The 20685-nt window shown below is 31.8% G+C and overlaps 1 protein-coding gene across 3 annotated transcripts in view; it reads right to left on the bottom strand.

Annotated features, from left to right (window-relative positions):
* Positions 1-20685, bottom strand: part of LOC145249566 (long-chain fatty acid transport protein 6-like) — a 69621-nt gene that overhangs the window by 21434 nt on the left and 27502 nt on the right. For all 3 annotated transcript variants that reach the window (XM_080111240.1, XM_080111241.1, XM_080111242.1), the window contains exons 3-6: positions 16759-16869; positions 7651-7878; positions 3148-3309; positions 1179-1303 (exon numbers count right to left, since the gene is read on the bottom strand). In XM_080111240.1, the coding sequence (XP_079967366.1) occupies positions 1179-1303; positions 3148-3309; positions 7651-7878; positions 16759-16869 (626 nt within the window). The remainder of the gene's footprint in view (positions 1-1178; positions 1304-3147; positions 3310-7650; positions 7879-16758; positions 16870-20685) is intronic.

Here is a 20685-nt window from a genome sequence, read left to right as displayed (position 1 = left end):
TTTGTTGTTTTCAATTTATGTGCTAAAACAGCAAAATGTTTTGGTTTTATTTTTCTGTAGAATTTTTCTTTCTTCTATTCAAACTATTACTCTTTACAGAAACAAGCTATTACATATATAATGTCGTTGTGGGTTCGATTCTGCTAGTTAACAAGAAATGTATATTTATGGATAAATTATGGATGTATGTAAAAAGTGATTAAATTCAATTTTTTTTCCTTCTCGCATCGGGAGGAGAATAATAAATTTTTTACTTAGTATCTTTCCAGTGGAAAAATCTTCTGCAATTTACTTTTCAACCACTTGAATTATTAAAATTTCTATTTGACTATTTACAGTGCATCTAAACATCTGACTAATCAACATTTTCTTTGGATTGTACCACATTTTCCAAATTTTTTTCTTCATTGAGCTTGGACTTCCTTTGGAATATCCTTTTAACCAATACATTTCTGTATTATCATCAACTTTTATACAAATATGACTTCTCTCATAATTTGTAGAAAGGCTATAATTTTGCTGGTTAGCACATATGTGAATATTATTTTGCTAACTACTTTGAAAATCCATGAAATAAGAAAAAAATTTTAAGTTTTTAACTTACTTATATGCCTTGTTGAATGATAAATTTGTTGTAAATTCTAATTTACAGAATTTAAATTCAATTTCTTATATATATATATATATGCTAGCAGTTCAGCCCGGCTTTGCTCAGCCCCTATATAATGTTCATAACTTTATGTGCATATGTATATATATTAAAATTATATATATTAAAAAGTTTGACTCATGTCCAGGAAAATTTCAAGTGTTTCAACCCAAAATTGGTGGAGGAGTTTGATAGAGTTTACAATGGTCAAATCTTTAAACTTTGACCTCTTGGCAGTCAAATTTTCGCTCAAAATCTGATTAAAAAGTTTTAAATGTTTAGACCCAAAATTGGCTGAATAGTTTGCTAAAGGCCGCAAAGATCAAATCTTTGAGCTCAGTGTCCCTGTGGCGCCATCCTGCAGACTATTGCACACATTCGCACAGACTTTTCTCTATGTGAGGTATGCTCTGATGTGGACCTGAGGAATGTCTCAGTCATTGCCTGACGATGTATCTCGAGATGGAGTGAAACGCTATGATAATGAGATCGCACTTCATGGCAGAAAGGTTGGTGATTGCATACTTACATCTGGTTGAGCTAATATGTATCGACAAAACTCTCCGATGTAGGGAACAAATGTGACATTGTGCTCGCAGCAATCGGACCAGAACTTAGAAGCGGTGAATTTTCGTTTCAGGATAATTTTAGCACCTGGTAAAAAGAAAAAAAAATTTATATCATATTTATTAATTTGAAAAGTATATCAATCACAAAATATAAAAGATAAATTATATAAAAAATTACATTAAATAAACTAGTATTTCACATTTATTATATTTCTTTTCCACTCTGAAGAAGCTTATGCCAATAAAAGCGAAATATCAGTATACTTTATGTGATTTTATTTTTTGCATTTTCTTACACTTGTAATTAAGCTTCTTCGAATCTGTTTTTGTATTTCAAAATTAGAGACTTGAACCGAAATCAAATACGAGTAGAAACAAAAACTTGCAGAATAACCATTTTATAGAGGTTCACTTAGCAGTTGTCCTTTCATTAACAAAATAGATGAAATATAGTCTTATTGTTGAAAAAAGCTTCAATAACACTTGATTAATATATATGAAGTCAAGATCTCTCATCAACTGTTTTTGAAACGTTTTGTGCATTTAGTAACAATTTGTAACACTTTCTACCATTTTGTAACATTGTGTAACAATTTGTAACATTTCATAAAAAATTGCAACATTTTGTAACATTTCATAACCATTTGTAACATTGCGGGATACTTTGTAACATTGCATAACACTTTACATCAATTTCTACCATTTTGTCACAATTTCCACAGTTTTGTAACATTTCATAACAATGTGTAACATTTCGTAAGAAGTTGTAACATGATATAACATTTTGTTACAATTGTTTACATTTCATTAGAATTTTTAACATTTCGTAACATTTCTTGACACAGAATTATTTCCAACTTCCCTGTTTCTAGTAACAGCGCTACTATCCGCACATAAATATACGGCATCAAAGAACATCGTTTTGATACTAAGTAAATCAGCATATTGTAGATTTCCATAGTTGGAAAATTCCAAAATATCAAAGGGAAAGGGAGGCATTTATATTAGCCATGAAACATAAGCGGCATTGCTATCCTTAAGACATGAAATAGAATACTTGATAATCAACCAATTCTAACTTCACTGTCATTAAGATTAAAATAAAGCAGAAGTTATTATGGTTATCACACAGCACTGTACAAAACACTACTTCCTGATAATAACGAAATGTCGAGATAATTCATCCAGAAGTTCATCTCAGTTCATCACTTTAGTTAAGCATCATACAAAATGGTAGAAGCACCAACATTGGCTGCAAGTAATAATAATTCTAAAAGCCGTAGTATAAAAGCATGTAAAACCAATGATAATGATGATGATTTGAGTGTCTGAAATGGTAGTTTATAAATAGGATTAATATGACTGAATTATCTCCCATGGCATAATGCTAACGTTACGTTTCTGAATTTTTTTAGATGAGGATTGGTTATTCGTATTATTTGGATTCTTTAGACTACTGTTCTCATCTTGAGTGTGATTTTCACAACGTTTCGGTGGATAGAACCTCCGAACCTCTTTAGGTTTGTGTTGTTGAACTTGGGAATGTTTCTGTCGAACTCGGGAATCTGCACGGAATTCTGTCAAACTCGGAAATCTGCAATGACCAGTAGTTCAGTGGGTAAAGCTCTAGGAAAAATTCAATTTTTAAAGTGATATTCTCCTAAAAGTTGAAGGTTCAATTCTTAGTGTGTGCAACTGAAAGATATAATTGAGAATTACTTAGTACCTCTATTTAGTCATGGCTGATTGAAATTATATGCAGATTCCGAAGTTTGACAGAAACATTCCTGAGTTCAACAAGATACACCTGAAGAAGGTCAGAGATTACATAAATTGAAACGTTGTGAAAAATGACATTCAAGATGGGAACAGGCAAAGAATCCAAATAAGGTTAATGTTATATGACATAAAAAATAGTTTGAGTCTTACCAGAGTCTAACCCATGAAGGAGACCAAATGCCAGTCCGCTAGTGTGATAAAGAGGCAATGCTAAGTAGATGATAGTGTTGCTTGAACTCTCCATGATCGGGCTAACAAATGACATTAAGGTAATACTCTTGAGGACATAAAAATTCACTGCTTTCGGTAAACCTGTGGAAACAAACAAACAAAAAGACAAACAAACAATTTATATTATAAAAGAAAAGTCCATTAAATTTATGCATCTAACAATAAAAATTGAGCATGAAAGTTTACATGTAGATTGGTCTTGTCATACATGGATTGGTCTGTCAAGTTTGGAATATAATTTTTAGTCTGCCATGATCTTATTTTCTAACTGATATTCACCTCCAAACAAAGTAAATTACCACAGAGACATAAGGAGTTACTAAGGATTAGGGACCATGTCTACAGGAACACTAATTAGGGAGTTGAGCAGCAAGATAGATGTTCACTTTATAGTTAAACTAGCAGGCCAGCCCGGCTATGTACTGTTCATAACTTTATGTGCGTATGTATATATTAAAAAGTGTGAATATGTATGGTAATGCCTTTCTATATAATAGGCTTCCTTAACTACCATAGAGAAAAGTTGATAGAGACCACAGAGGTTGAATTTATTAAAACTTTGACCCCAATTTTGATCTCTTAACATTTATTGTTTTGGCCTCAAATCAAATTAAAATGTTTGACCCATTGTCTAAATAATCTACATCTAAAATTTCAAGTGTTTAGACCCAAAATTGGCAGAGGAGTTTGGTAGAGTCTGCAAAGGTCAACTCTGTCAACTTTGACCTCTTGCCAGCCAAATGTTCGCCCAAAAACTGATTAAAAAGCTTGCTACTGAGACATAAGGGGCCACTGTGAATTAGGAACTATGTCTACAAAAACATTCTAAGTAGGGAGTTGAGCAGTGAAATGTTTGTTCACTTTACACACTGCATGTAAGTACGGTCTGGAAAGTAGGATACAAGGAGAGATTTCCAGAGTGATATAATAAATATGGGTACATCCGGGTTTCTCCTTACAAGCATATGATTGGCTGGTTAAGCCATGAATACTGACTTATAAAGTCGCCTGGGAGAGAGATGTTGAAAGGTACGTTGAAAGCCTCATATTAAGGATATACAAGCTCCGACCACGAACATTGATTCAGTAAAGCGAATTACAAGATTATTACTTGAATACGGTAGCCAAGACTGTTCATCTACTTCAAAGAAATATATCCCTTTTACAGGACGTATCACAAACTCTAGCAGTTTGAAGGAAAAACTTTCAGAACAGCTGGTTCTCGAGCACTAGAGGATCTTTCCAGTAAAGGCATCGGATTTCCTTGCTTGTCAAATTAGTCAGGGGTATTACACCAAGGCAGCCACCAGTACTGTGAGTTTGTCAGAGCACATTCCATTAAAGTACTTGTAAAACAAGCACTGTGGCGATGGGATAGGGGTTGAAGCTTGGTTGACAGTGTGGGACCTATTAGATTAGAGACTCTTTTTATAGTTAAAATAATATTTTCTTGGTCTGTGTCATTATTTTATAGAGATTTGTCCATTCAGACTACTTTGAATTGTTAATCTCGGAGTTAAGCCAGTTGAGTTATCTCCCTTCGTCTATAGATGCGGGAGTGATCGCCTCCTTGTTGTTGTAAAGCTCTTAGTTAAGAAAGTTAAGTTACCTCCCCTTATCTATAGATGCGGGAGTGATCTCCTCTTTGTTGTTGTTAATCTGAGTTAAGACGAGTTATCTCCTCTTGTCTTGTACAGGAAGTCTGTTTGGAGTCAGCGGTTGTTTGTTGTTGTTGTTGTTGTTGTTGTTGTTGTTATTATGCAAGTGGGTTTTGAGGAAAGACTACATAACATGAATAATTTAAATGCCGTTCAAATCTTAAACATAAATAAGCATAGAAAAGACTATTTCAAAAGACAGACTATTTCAAGTTTATACACTGATAGCTTAGGGCTTCACAATTGAATTTCATACAGAGAACAGATTCTACTTAACCTTTTTTAAATTCTAACCTTGAAAGATGTTACCATTCCAGGTTAAAATAAACGTGGCATAAAAGCATTATCAACCAAACTCCAACCTCTGTCCCATCACCAAAATGTAGCATGTCTGTGCCTGTTTTACAAGTATTTTAATGGAAAGTGCTCTGACAAACTCAAAAGACTAGTACCCCATCAACATAAATACCCATGACAAACCTAACAAGCAGGAAAATCCCACCCCTTCACTGTAGAGATCCATAGATGCTGTAAAGCCTTCTACTCAAGTAGTTTCTTCCCTCAAACAGTTAGACTTTAGAATTCCCTCCTGGGCCACTGTTTCCCTGACTGTACTGACATGCAGAAGTTCAAGTGCAATGTGAACCGACATCTTGCTGCCTAACTCCCTACATAGTATCCCTGCAAGTTTGGTCCTAAATAGTAGCGCCTTATTACTTAGTGACACTATGTCTGTTTTAAGTGAGAAAAAAAAAAAGCTACTCTACTGAGCTCTAATCTTTAGTTCCTTGTATAACAAGAACTTGTCTTTCTACCAGAATTTCCTTTCTCATTCCATGTACCTAGTATCAGGTGGAATTTCCATATACAGTACTTTGTTGTTACCACAAGGTTGCTTACCTACTGATTACAACTTGGTCGTTTTCAAATCCAATGCCTACAAGAACCGCACCAAAAATAATCAGATGCTGCTCATACTATTGATCACTGTTAATACTTTCATAGTGTTCCTCATCTCTCTCTTGCTGCCTGAAGATTCTCACATCCTAACCTAAAATGCACCAAACTCACATTATTATTGTTTTATTTCCTTTTGCAAAACTCAATCATGTTCTGCAAAGTCAAAAGCAAAAATAAAAATTTACTTCCACAAAGCAACCAAACCAAACACGATGAATAAATATTTGAAGATATAATGAATTTGTAGCATAAAATGTTTTCCGAAATTACTGGCTTCGGCATGAAGTAACTCGAAAAGCATTGATATGCCATAAAACAAGACAACTAAACCAAGTTCCACAAATAAATATTAGAAGATATATGTAGGAATATGTATTTGTGTTATTTATTATTTTATGCTCTTTTATTCCAATTAACTGTTTTGCGTTATTAGCTGATCCTATGAGTTGTCGCTCTCACTTGCTCTGCCCATGTTCCCTGTGATTCTATATGGCACTACAAACAGGGTCAGTTATATCAGGCAAAGAAAGTTCTTATGGTTTTTAACTTTTAAATTCAGACGAACATATCTTGGCTCAAATAAAAATTTATTCATCAAAATAAGAACCATCAAAATCAACACACTTTTGCCAATGCAAAACAAGTGTATTTATGCCAGTAACTTAAAAATCTTATGTTCTGGTGGCGATGAAGGCGTTTTTTGATATCACTTAGGTTTTTGAAGCATTTCTCTTTGAGAAAGTTGTCGAGATGCTTGAAAAAGTGGTAGTCAGTAGGTGAAAACTCTGGAGAGCATGGTGGATGAGGCAGTTTCATAGCCCAATTCGTTCAACTTCTTCAGGGCTGGTTTAACTATGTGTTCAAGCATTGTCATGGAGGAGAATTGAGCTTTTTCTGTTGACTAATGCTGAGTGTTGTTGTTGAAGTTTCTGATGCATTTCATACATTTGTTGACAGTACTTCTCCGTCATAATGGTTTTGCCTGCATTAAAAAACTGTCATGGATGAGACGAGTCACAGAGCACCAAACAGTCAGCATCACCTTCTTTTGCCACAACTCTGGCTTTGGGAAGTGTCGTGAAGCTTCATCAGCATCTAACCACTGCTAAGCATCGCCAGTTGTCATAAAGAACCCAGTTTTCATTGCAAGTCACAACCCAGTAAAGAAACGGGTCGTTTTTGTTGTGCAAAAGAAGGGAAGATGACACTTCATAACGGCGTTTCTTTTAGTTGTCATTCAAGTCGTGCGGCACATATTTATCAAGTATTTTTTGTCTTTCCAATTTCTCTCACTGCGGTAACAAGACCCATCATCAGAAGCATCTTGAAGCAGTGGAAGTTGTTTCCCTTTAAAATGTAAACTCTCACCCAACGTGAATAAAACGAGACTGGCAGTCAGCCATCTTGGCCTTAAGGAATATGCTTTGTCTTACCTCATTTTCCCAATAAGAAACATAATAATAATAGATTTATCTTTTGGTAGACTCGTAACTCTCACTTCCCTTATTTTTATATTATTGATTATTTTTTTTATTATTCTTTAGTCCTCACATTCCATGAACGATGTTTCTGACAAAGGGGGAAGAATTGCTGTTTTCTGGATCAGAATCTATCCATCTAACACTTAGTGTTCACTAGCTTTTTTTATTTATTTATTTTTTTTTACCTTGAAGTGGTATTTTTATTTGGTTAGCTTCTCACATCAAGTGGCTTCCTGCCTTGTCTGGAGCGATTTCCATACCTCTCCCCGAATAATTCAGCCTCCTACCCCGTTTCCAAAAAACGAAACGAAACTAAAACTTACCTGTTGTCCCTGAAGTGTAGATATAACAAGTATTATCCTTATGAGTAATTGAACTTCTATGTTCTGGACTGATGGGCTCATCTGAAGCATCTTCGATCAAGCGATTGAGGAGCGGCCATGTTGGTTCCTCAATGATCACATCTCGATCGCCTTCGGTGTTAACAGCGAAAATGGGAATACCTTTCATCTCGTCTTTCACATTGTAGACATTTTTTTGAATTGATTTATCTACGGTGAAATAAAAAGTTATATTTATTAGAACTTAATCCAAGGGCAATAACTCTTCAAACTCATAAAGTTAAATTTTTAGCGGGCGTGATTCTTCAGCTATCTTGTTTTGTGTGAGAGAACTAACAAGCTGCATGAATTATGGTTAATGATTAGTTTATTTCCCACACACATATGTAGCTGTTATAACTGCAACCAAGAAAAAGACTTATCTAAACTAGCGAGACCTGTGGAAATTCCACAGGGGTCTCATTCATATGTAATATATTGATGTTGGCATTCTGTAAATGTTCAGTATAAATGGAAATGCTCTGATATTATTGTAGCTTTTTTGTTAAAACTGCAAAAGTATTTATCTGAGCTAGCAGGGATGCCTAGCATAACCTGATCGTAAAGTACGCTTAAATATATTTTAATTCTTGCAGATTTCGTATACATTATTATAGAGTTAATGTTCTATCAATTTTTATATTTTATAAAGTTGTCATTTCAAAAATAAAAAAAATATATCCATATAACTTAGGTGCATCAGATTGAATCGAAACCGAAACCAAAACTTATGAAAAAAAAAAAAAATAAAAAAAATAAATATATATATATATATATATATATATATATATATATATATATATATATATATAACTTGAGTTCCTTCAGCTTTAATCGAAACCGAAACTAACAAAGAATTCTTGATAAAATTATTTATAAAAAAATAAATGACTTAAATATCATCAGCTATAATCGAAATCGAAACTGAAGCCAAAACTTATGAAGAAGTCTTGGTAAAATTATTTATTACAAGAAATAGAAGTCCATAACAATTAAACGACAGTCACTCGGATGTAAGTGTGACACACAAAATAAATAACACACACACGCTATTAATATATAGATATATTACTCACGCATATTCACACTATGGACATATTAACTTACACAATTCTAAGCCTTGTAACTATTAACCCATCTTTCTTTACCCCAACACGCGTTTTGCACTATAAATTTTTTTATCATTAAAAGTAAATTTTATGTACTTATCTCTTGCATAAAAAATGTTTCATTTAAAGTTTCGTTTTTTTCCCTTACAAACCTCTGTTTATATCCTAGGTAGCACTTGCTATCTGGTGACCCTTCTATTCTTTTAAGGTTTCATTTATTTCAATATTTATTGGGCATGTTTTATATATACCATTTATTTTCTTCCTACGCAATTTTTATAAACAATGAATGCCAGATGTTGGCGTGGTTCTTGGCTAACCTAAAGACGCTATCGTCGTTCCAAAATGGCTCCTACCAAAACCAAGGACCATGCTACAGACTATCAGATTGAAAATTAGTAGTGTGTTTCACATTTTAGAAAATATTTCGTAATGTTAAAATTGAAAAACTTTGAAAACCAAGAAATGTTAAGAAAATATTTATTAAATGGTGAAATCATAAATTCTACATACAACATGTGACCACATGTGCTTTTACTTTGCCCTCATCAGCCTCGAACCAGAGGTGATGACACAGTTTCGGTGGCTAAAGCGGGACTGCCACCCCTGGCGCCACCAGCAGCTATTAAATGGTGAAATCATATATATATATATATATATATATATATATATATATATATATATATATATATATATATATGAATTTAGATAAAAATGGCACCGGTAAAAATGGCACTGGTAAAAATGGCACCGGTAAAAATGGCACGTAATGGATTAATGAGAAAAATGACAAAACGAGAACATGCATGAATATCTCACAGTATATTAAAATGTGAAAACGTTCGAAATTTGTCGAATTAAAAAGGGTGCTAGACGACCGATCTGGTCTCAAATTTTACCCTCGTTTTGAGTTTTCCAAAAGTTAGGTCATGTACTGCGACGTCACCGGTGTTACAGAAAATAATGAGAAGTGTGTCAAATTTAAATAGATCCTAAATGCGAATCTCTTTTTTGAGATTTCCCAAAGTGCTATTACGTCACAGGTGTCAGAAATAACTTTTTTCATCTGTGTGGTAATTCATTCACCTCTTCTCCCCTATTATAAGTTGAACACTGGGCAGAAATAAATTTTAAAAATCTCCCTTATTTACAAACAAGTTCCTTTTATTTTAATTAGTTACTTCTATTTATTTGTTTCTTTACCATATATTCGATTCGATGTCTATACTAATAAATGCCTTAAAAATAAGAATTATCGAACATTTATTACTATAGACAACAAAATGAAAAAGTAAAATATACAACAAATAAATGTTACCAAACGCAAGATATGCTAAAAGTAAAAATAAAATAAAAATAAGCAGTTTATATATTTTTCAAAAATACAAACAAAATAACTTAGGCATAAACAATTATAGCGAGGAACAGTCCATTTGATGACGGCTTCTGATATTGAAATCAGAAATTAACATTATGTTATTCGTTCCTCGTAATTTATGTACCCTTAGTGTTGTTTCTTTTTTATGGAACTCCTGCATTGCAACATGTCGGCAATGGAGACGAGTTATCGACCCCTTTATGAAACTCAAATATAAAGAAGTTTCTTCATAAATATTTCATGTTTTTTAAATTACTACATTGATGAATTAAAATTATATTTTGATACATTTTATACAACCTTAATGTAAAAAAAAAAAAAAAAAATACTAAAAACAATCTATAAATGTTTTTAGCATATTTTTTTTCAATTATGAATCACTCATTAAAAAGAAATATTAAAACTTTAAAATTATAGTTCGATACATTTTTATACTTTAAAATTAAGTACTCCTTGTGCGTTGAGTCTTATAGCTCACAGCCTAAATATTCAATGACCTCTCCCCTTGGTGCGGAAATAAACTTTTTTTATTTTGTAAATAAACGAACGTATTGTACTTATGGATGTTTGATACCGAAAGAAATATGAACTTAAAAAAAATAATGTTACTTTTATTTCATTAAATTGTTAGGTGAAAGTGCAAAATAGTTCACCCCACCTCCATGTTAAGAATGGCTTTCTAAATAGTTATTATTTCAACGTTGTTTGTACTCTCGGGGTGTCAAACATGTATAAGTACCTATTTTAGTGAGTCAAAACTGAACTCTGTCATATTTGGTCAGTAAGCTGTTATTTATATTGGAATCAGTTTATAATTTTATGTCAGAAATATACTCAGTGACCGATTGACCCCAGAAATGTCCCCCAGAACGGTTTCATACTCAACTGTGAGCATGAAACTGTGAGATGAATTGGTCATAAAACCTTTTCGCACGTATACGCGACAACACGTGTTATCTTTCACTTTAGTTTATGTGTCTGTTGAATTTGTTAATAAGGCAATAAAACTATTTTTGGTAATTAACAACATTGATACAGTTTAGCTTTGAGAATTTTGTGTTACTGTTCCCATTCCAGCTTTGGACTACTATTCTCATCTTGAGTATTCCTATTTACTTGCTTCCCCAAGAGGGCAAAGTTAGACACAAGGTCGTTTTTTTTTTATGTGGGCAATATCCAGCTCTCCTACAAGAGGAACTCTGGATCAGAACAAAAATTAAAATTGTCTCAGTCTGAAAGGATTTATTAATTCTTCATTAAACGGGGAGATAATAGGTGGAGTATAGCATCAGAAGTGATACTACACTTTGTTAACGTATCAGCCGATGCAACCTCCGACAGAAATTCTGTGCCGATTCTCGAGTTCAACAGAAACATTCCAGAGTTCAATATTTATTCAATAATAGCAGTTTTGGATAAATAAGAAAAAATGGCAAAGCCCAACTTATCAACGATAAAATACATTCAATGATAAAATAAATTTAGAGTGCACCAAAATTAGTTTTTTTCTTTTATCAAAGATAAAAGCCAGTCGAGGATAAGTGTCAACCAGGGAGCTTTTAATTACACTAAACAAAGTGCATCTTTTCTGGATCATTTTTATTTTGTTTTGTTTTAGGGGAAAAAAACTTATCCCCGTGTGTGTTTATCCTTGATAACTAGCGATTCATTATGAAAAAAGAACCCAAAAATACAACTAATTGTCCAGAAAAGATGCATTTTGTTTAGTGTAATTGAAAACTTCCACATTAACCCTTATCCTCGAGTGTGTTTTATCCTTGATAAGTTGCGATTCATTAGTCCTAAGTACCCCATTTTGGGGAGCTAGATAGTCACCAGATTAAAAACCGACATTGTGTCTAACTTTGCCCTCGCGGGGTGCAATTAAATAAAAACCTTTAGATAAACAATGCTTCTAAACTGAGGTAATTGTAATTTTTTGTTCCGATCGAAAATGCCCCTTTTTGGGGAGCTGGATATTCCCCAAATTTAAAACCAACCTTGTGTGTAACTTTGCCCTAGCGGGGTGCAATTAAATAAGAACCTTTAGATAAACAATGCTTCTAAACTGAGGTAATTGTAATCTTTTGTTCCGATGAAAACTGCCCCTTTTTTTGGGGGGGGGGTCTGGATATTAAAAATCGACCTTGTGTCTAACTCTGCCCTCGTTGACGGCAAGAAAATAGGAACTTTTACAAAACCCAAAATGAGGTTAGAATTTGGGACCCCATAGCTTCAGTAGAACCTTTTGGTGCCATTTTTACCTAGTTATTCACTTGTGCCATTTTTACCGGTGCCATTTTTACCAGTGCCATTTTTACCGAGCACCATATATATATATATATATATATATATATATAATGTCCAAATTTTCGGTACAGAAACCTATCTTTATTAAGGGTAGAAGACTGTCCATATTAAAATATTTCTCTCTCTCCATGAGGGCTTCAGCCCTCCTGGGGTTAATACCACCAGAATATGAAGAGAAAAAACAAAACAAAACAAAAATACATTTTATCACGGACAGTCTTCTACTCTACTTTATTAAACAAAACTGCGATTTATTATTTATGTTAAAAACTAGATATCAATGTTATTAATATCATAAACTTTGTTCAATAAAAAAAAAAAACAATAAAAAAACACTGCAGCCTTTTTTTTTCATCCTTGTTTTAATACAAAATTTGTTTGAGAATAATTATAATTTCCTATCGTCGCATTTTCGTGACTAATGTTTTAAAAAACCTTACCATAACATTTACGTTTTAATTTAAAAAAAAGAAATTTTCAGTTTCAAATTACTTCATTTTCTACAATTATTCGATTTTTAGGTACCTTCACCATGTGCCACAGATTTACCCCCCTCCCTATATGTAACACGATGTAACCATAATTTTAAGGTAAATGTTACCTTATGCTATAACAGACCATCGACCACTCTAATTTGTTTTTTTTTAGAGGTATTTGAGGCCGCTGTCAATGAATCTGATAATCAAAAAATTTATCGTTTGCATGGTATGAAATCCTGGACCCTGGGACTATTTTGCACCATTTCACCGCCTCCAGTAGTGTTTTCTTACATTATACGTTTGCATGTGCATGCGTGCGCATAGTGAAGTGACTTATCATATTGCGGAAGAATCTTTAGCAGATGTTTGAAATTACAATAAAGTTTAAAAAAAAAAATGTGGTTAATTTTTTTAAGTGTGTGTTACAGTTTTTAATGTTTTGATCTAAATAATTAAGTTTTCACAAGCGGTTTACAAAAACACATTTTTATGCTTTTCGTTCAGGGGGGTATTCAATTATAGAACTTGTGTAGTTTAACAGGTTCTTCTGCAGTTTAATTAACCGTTTTTCCGTAAGTAACGCGCCGACATTTACCGAGTAGAATACTGTTTAACATTTCACAAAATTTCTGTTTCTGTTGGGAGGCAGTGGAGGGGCGGGTGTGGTGTTGTGGTGGCCATGATCGCCACAGCATCACACCCGCCCCTCCACCGTTTACGGAAAAAATAGTTAATTAAACTGCAGAAGCACCTGTTAAACTACACAAGTTCTATAACTGAATACTCCCTCCAAAAAAAAAAAAGAATAAAAAACATCACCTGTTAAAACTACACAAGTTCTACAATTGAATACCCTCCACAAAAGAATGATAAACATAAAAATATGCTTTTGTAAACTCGTGAAAACTTTTTTAGATCAATTAAAAAGCATTAAAAACTACGTAACACACAAAAAAATGAACCATATTTTTCTTTTGAAAACTTTCTTGTTATTTCAAATGTCTGCTAGAGATTCCTCCGCAATGTGATGAGTCACTTCACTACGCGTGTGCGCATGTGAATGCATCATGTAAGAAAACACTACTGAAGGCAGTGAAATGGCGCAAAATAGTCCCAGGGTCCAGAGGTTCATACCATCCAAATGGTAAATTTGTAACGGGTTTGATTATCAGATTCGTTGTCAGCGACCTCGAATACCGCTAAAAAACAAATTAGAGTGGTCGGTGTTCTGTTGTAGCATAAGGGAACATTTACCTAATTTAACTTAATATTATTAATTATTTATTTATTTAACTTAATATTATTAATTATTTATTTATTTAACATAATATTATTAATTATTTATTTAACTTAATATTATTTATTTATTTAACTTAATATTATTAATTATTTATTTATTTAACTTAATATTATTAATTATTTATTTATTTAACTTAATATTATTAATTATTTATTTATTTAACTTAATATTATTAATTATTTATTTATTTATTTAACTTAATATTATCAATTATTTATTTAACTTAATATTATTAATTATTTATTTAACTTAATATTATTAATTATTTATTTATTTAACTTAATATTATTAATTATTTATTTATTTAACTTAATATTATTAATTATTTATTTATTTAACTTAATATTATTAATATGTAATTGTAATTTAACTTAATATTATCATCCAACTTTTTTACCATTTAAAAGAAGAAGCTTCAAATAAACTGCTAATATTTAAAAAAAATTTTTTTACAGCATACGAAAATAATGAAAATGCGAAACTAAAATTGTGTTTACATTATCGACGCTTTAAAGCAACGTTCCTATGTAGTGACGTTTTTAAAGCCTTAAACAAACCCATGATTTAAAAATCTAGCAAAAATCAAATAATAGTCATATTTCCCTGAAATTTACGATATTTATTCACTTTTAAATGAACCTACATAATAAAAGTAGGTTTTGTTAAATATATGGGGAAATTATGTTTTTAGGTCTTCTACACCCCTCATCTATATTTCATGTTATTAAAACTAAACAAAATAAATGTAGGCCCATAAATATTTCATGTTATTAAAACTAAACAAAATAAATGTAGGCCCATAAATATTTCATCATTTTTTAAAGCTGAAAAGATCAAATAATTAAAAAAGATTTATTTTTATATACATATTTTATACATATACAAAAATAACTCTTAATAATTTCACTTAACTTAAAATTGTAAATAAAATTTGACATAAAATCAATATTATGATGCTAAAAAAAAATAAATGCTTTTTTTCGATAATGTTTTTTTTCTCGGTAATATAATAATATTTGAATTACAAAAAAAAAAAAAAAAAAAAAGAATTCTATAAAATAATTATTTTTAAAAAGCTTTAAACGATATTAAATTCCAATATTCTGCGCTATGAAGTCTAAACAAAGTTTACTTTTATAACAGGTTTCCAATATTAAAAAAAGAAATTCATATAATGGAATATATGATTCTTGGTAATATTAAAATCGGAAATTCAACATCAGCTTAAAAAAAATTCGTTTTGATTTGATGATTTGAATATGGTGTCAACTTTATTTTTTGCACCCTTTTCAAAAAAAAGTATGGAGGCCTCTAAGCAACATTATCTTTGTATGCATAAGTTTCAACAGAAGACGTTAAAACTAATTTTATTTTATTAACTCTCGTCTGTGTAGTTCGTTAAAAAAATCTATTTGTTTTACAAAAGGTAAGTCTTATTATTTTTTATCCATTTGTTTTATTGTAAATTTTATTAATTCATAAATTTCTGCATAAAAAACGTAGAACAAGTTTATCAAGTAACGTATAAAGTTTGATTTCTTTGCAGTTTTTTTCTTAACACGGACTAGTTTTTTTTCGTAATATATAAGAAATGACTTTCTTTGGAACTTATACACTTAGGTTACCGTGCTAAAATTATAACATTAGTATTTAGAAAACCATTCTTAACATGGGGAGGGAAATGAGTTTTGTAACTATTTTGTACTTTCACCTAACAATTTAATTAAAAAAATGTCGTAAATCTTGAATTTAATTTTAAAAAAATAGCACGGTAATATACTTACTTTTTTTAAAGTTAAATTCAAGACATATGCACCAATTTTATTAACATCTACGAATTTGGAACAGACTTTCGGAATAAGGACTTAATATTTGTAGAGAAATAACTTCTATTAAAATGATAAACAATACTAAAAAAACTATTACTTGTTTTATCATGTTAGATATAGTGGGGGTGTGTGTGTATTTTTTTAATATAAGCAAACGAGCAGAACAATTGATAAGCTTTTTTTTTGTTCGTTTGAAATACAATTTCAATGCCATTGTTAAAAAAAACAAAAACTATTAAAAATAAGTTTCATTTTGCAGACAACAGAATACATTTATTTATTGTACAGGGGGAAAAATATAAGTCAAACGGATTAATAAATACATATATTTTAAATTATTTATTTTTCTAAATCAATATGATATAAATGTAAATATGAAAATCTGATAACAAAAAAAAAAAACAAAAAAACTTTACTTCTATTAACCATTATAGCGCCGATGACCATCCATAGAAATCGACACAGAAAATAATAAACACACGAAATGATGATGTTACCGTTATTATGTAAAACGCTGACGTTTTACACATTTCCTATCAATTTATATTTTGATTATTATAAATTAATTTCAATAATTATTTCTTTTGGATTTTTCTTATTTTCTGGGATCTTTGCAACCTAATTGATTCCAATTCTCATTACTTACAGGTGTCAACAAGGATCATCCGTGGATCACAGATCCGTATTGAGTGGATCAAGCCTTTCCCTTGGAGACTGTGGTTCAATAATGATGGAACCGCACCAATCTTCCGCAAAGCTGGTAAGGAAAAGAAAGATATCTGTATTAATTATGTTCCTTAACAACTATGAACTATTAAAATAAGTAAACTATGGCGACTATAGCCTTCCATAAGTGGATTATGCTGATTTTATACATACACCATAGGATTCTTAATTTTAGATGGACATAAAAAAGTATTGTATGTAAGTTTACATATACGTTGGATAGATCTCAAAATAATAATGATAAAACAAAAACAAAACAAACAACAGGAAAATATTAAAAATAATGCAAAATAAATATGAAAATATGAATACTCCCTGTTAACGTCGAGTCAGGACAGCTTATATATATATATATATATATATATATATATATATATATATATATATATATATTTTAGTGACCTGCCAAGGCCACAGGAGAAACAACCAAGAAAAAAAAGACCCTAAGCAAAATTCATCCCAAAGCAGCAAAACTAAAGCTGGCTTGCCAGGACACTATATATAAAAATGTAGGCAAATTTGGGCATATTTTATTGGTTTGAAAATATAAGTTCTTTTTTACCAATTGTCATAAAATTTTAACCATAGATTAGTATTATAATCTTCAAAAAGCCTGTAAATTTTCATGTAGTTTCGTCCCATAGAACCAAAGATATAAGCATTTCAATATTCCATTTGGTTGCGAGTACAGATATATATATATATATATATATATATATATATATATATATATATATATATATATATATATACCATCTTTTTCATTCATAAAATTTTAACGTTCTAAGGGAGATAACTGTGTATTCCACTTTTATTAATTTAACAATTTTTAGAAATTTTAGGCATTCAAATTTTAATATTTTGACTTTAGTATTTATTAATCACTTCCGTTTAATTAAAACTCATAATTCTAACATTATCTTCTTTATCACAATCTCAGTTTAATTCCCAATTAGTTTTCTTTAACTTTATATTTTGATTAAATTTATTTTACTTCATCTTAGTCTGTTTGTCTTAATATCTTGCAGTTACTTAAAAAAATTTTTTTTTAATTACATTTTCACCCCAAACAAGGCATATTGCCACTTTGATGTAGGGGGCTACTATCAGGGACCTAAGTTCCAGGGGTACTATACAGGGAGTTTAGCAGCAAGATGTCTGTTCATATTACACTTTAACTTCTGTACAGTTGGGGAAGCAGGAAACCGGAAGAGAATTCCAAAGTCCTGCAGTTCTGGGGAAGAAGCTATTAGAGTAAAAGGCTTTCTTACATCTAGGGATCTCAACTGTGTAGGGGTGGGACTTTGCTGCTTGTCGGCTTTGTTGGGGGTATTTTCGGCGAGGGGGTACAAGTGCTTGTAGTTTGTCAGAGCATCCACCATTGTAATACTTGTAAAACAGGCAGTAACATTTCGTCAGTGAGACAGGCGCTGAAGTTTAGATGACAGTTCAGGACCTATTAGGTTGGCGACTCTCTTTTGGACCCTGTCCAGGAGTGAGAGACTTACTTTTAGACTTTTTTCCATTCCTGCATTATTGAAATGCCTCGGGTGTAATTTTGTTCTCCATAACGATTATTAAAACCCAAACTACTTTTATTTCTCCTATTTAGATTATGATTATTTTAGTTCCTATATGTTAAGTCGCTGATCTACTAATGTATTTATTCATTGCACCATTTTAAAATCTTCATATTAAATTTAACATTCTCTTTCCATACTTACATTTCACCCCCGACATATTAAGTAAGTTTTTCCTTTTTACCTTTATTTTAATCAGGTTTTAGGTGTGATAACAAGAATTTATTTCTGTGAAAACAGCTTTGTATAACATCTAACTTTTTGTTTAAGATTTTCTTTTTAGAATTCACTATGTGGTATGCCTCCAGTGAATGTAGATTACGTCCTTTTGATTTACTCAGTTTATACTTCCTAGCTTTATTTACTATTGACTATTTTAATGCAGTTGTGTTCCTCTTCTTATTTTTACTAATTATTTTTGTTCTATTCTTATTTCTATCATTATCCTTTTGATTCATTTTCTGGTTCAATTTTAAATGATGAAACATGGTTTCGGTATCTGTCCTTAAAAAAAAAACAATCTAGGTATATCTTTTTTCTATTATCCACCTTAACTTCACAATTATATACAATTAGCAGTTCAGCAAGGCTTTGCTTGGGCCTTATGTACTGTTCATAACTTTATGTAGATATGTACATTCATATATATATATATATATATATATGAAAGGCCATGTTATATGCTACTGGTACCATGTAACCCAGTACTACCTGCCCCATGATTGGGTCACGGGCGACTAAACTGATTACCCACCAGATTAGTTTGGTGAGAAGGGTGGCTAGAAGGATTGAAAACAAGACCTTTCAAAGGGCGAATGAACCCTTTTTCAGGATCAATGGCCAACTAGCACCGTGTGTGTTTGTGTATATGTATGTGTGTGTTGGGGTGGAGAGGGCTCCCGTAAGCCGTGGTGAAGGCAACCTTTCTAGGAGAAGCAAATCTCTGATTTAAAAAAAAAACATAAAGCGGGAGACCAGTACCCGCATTAAGCTGGTCTGCAGTTTAACTTGTTGCTGGCTATCTTACTCTTGCTTGTTGCTGGATCTCAACATTTTGAACCGAGAGAGAGACTTAGCTGTTGTACAAAGCTAAGACTCTGTAATATCATCTGTGTATAGATACTCCCTCAGGCATTTGTCTATAAAAATGGTCCTGTGGCGAAGGAAAAGTTGCGACGCATGGAGGCTTGAAATGCTGGAAGCATGTAATAATTCATCTCAATGACCGTCTTCAGTGTCGTGCCTGCTTGAGCGTGTGAATTCACCGGCAGGACTAAAAAAAAAATCATTTTTGGGTTCATGGACTTTAAGTGTCTGAGGGAGTGGCACTCGTCTGACAAGACGTCGCAATCATTATATATATATATATATATATATATATATACATATATATAAAAGTTTGACTCATTCCAGGTAATCTGCCCATATGAAAAAAGTGAGGAAACTTATTGAAGCCACCTTGTGTATAATGTTGGCTTAAATCTAAATTAGCTGCTTTGTTTTGTAGTTGAAAAGTCACACGGACAAAAGGCAGGAAGAATTATCTTTCCTCTACCTATGTGAGAATCAGATACATATTATATTAATATGGAGTACAGAAACGGATTCTCCATGCCATTGTACATATAAAAATGGCCGCAAATGTTCTGTACTTTTTTGAGTGTTGTACAGTGTTAAACGATCATTATAAATTTTGAAACACGTCGATTAGGCATAAGAAGTCATAATATATTTAATTTAATGCAAAAGTGGTAAAAGGGGTGGAAGCTCTTTACAAAATTTTAGATACCTTCAATTTTTGTGAAATCTTAACACTCAGTATAAAACAACTATTAATAGACATTCATTAAATTTGTAGGGAAAATATGAACACATCCCCTGAAAAATGAAAATATTTCAGATTTGCATTGAATTTGCTATATAGTCAATAGACACCATTTAAGTAAGATTCCCTGAATTTCAAGTTCTCCTTAAGACCCATTAAGCTTAAGTAAGCCTTAAATTTTAGACATTTTTAAAAAACAATGGACAAAGCGGGGGAGGGTAGAGCGGTAGCTCTAGATATATCTAAGGCTTTTGACAGGGTATGGCATGAAGGTCTTCTCAGGAAAATCAGATCATATGGTATCACTGGAAGAATACATAACATAATTAAATCCTTCTTAGATAAGAGAAAAATCCAGGTTGTCCTCGACGGACGTGCATCTAAACAATATGATATAAATACAGGAGTGCCTCAGGAGTCTATCCTTGGACCTCTATTATTC

Source organism: Euprymna scolopes, chromosome 28 (assembly GCF_053919585.1).
Source record: "Euprymna scolopes isolate OS-2025 chromosome 28, ASM5391958v1, whole genome shotgun sequence".
Lineage (NCBI taxonomy): Eukaryota > Metazoa > Mollusca > Cephalopoda > Sepiida > Sepiolidae > Euprymna > Euprymna scolopes.
Note: the sequence above shows the minus strand (reverse complement) of the source record. Positions and strands in the feature narration are given on the sequence as shown.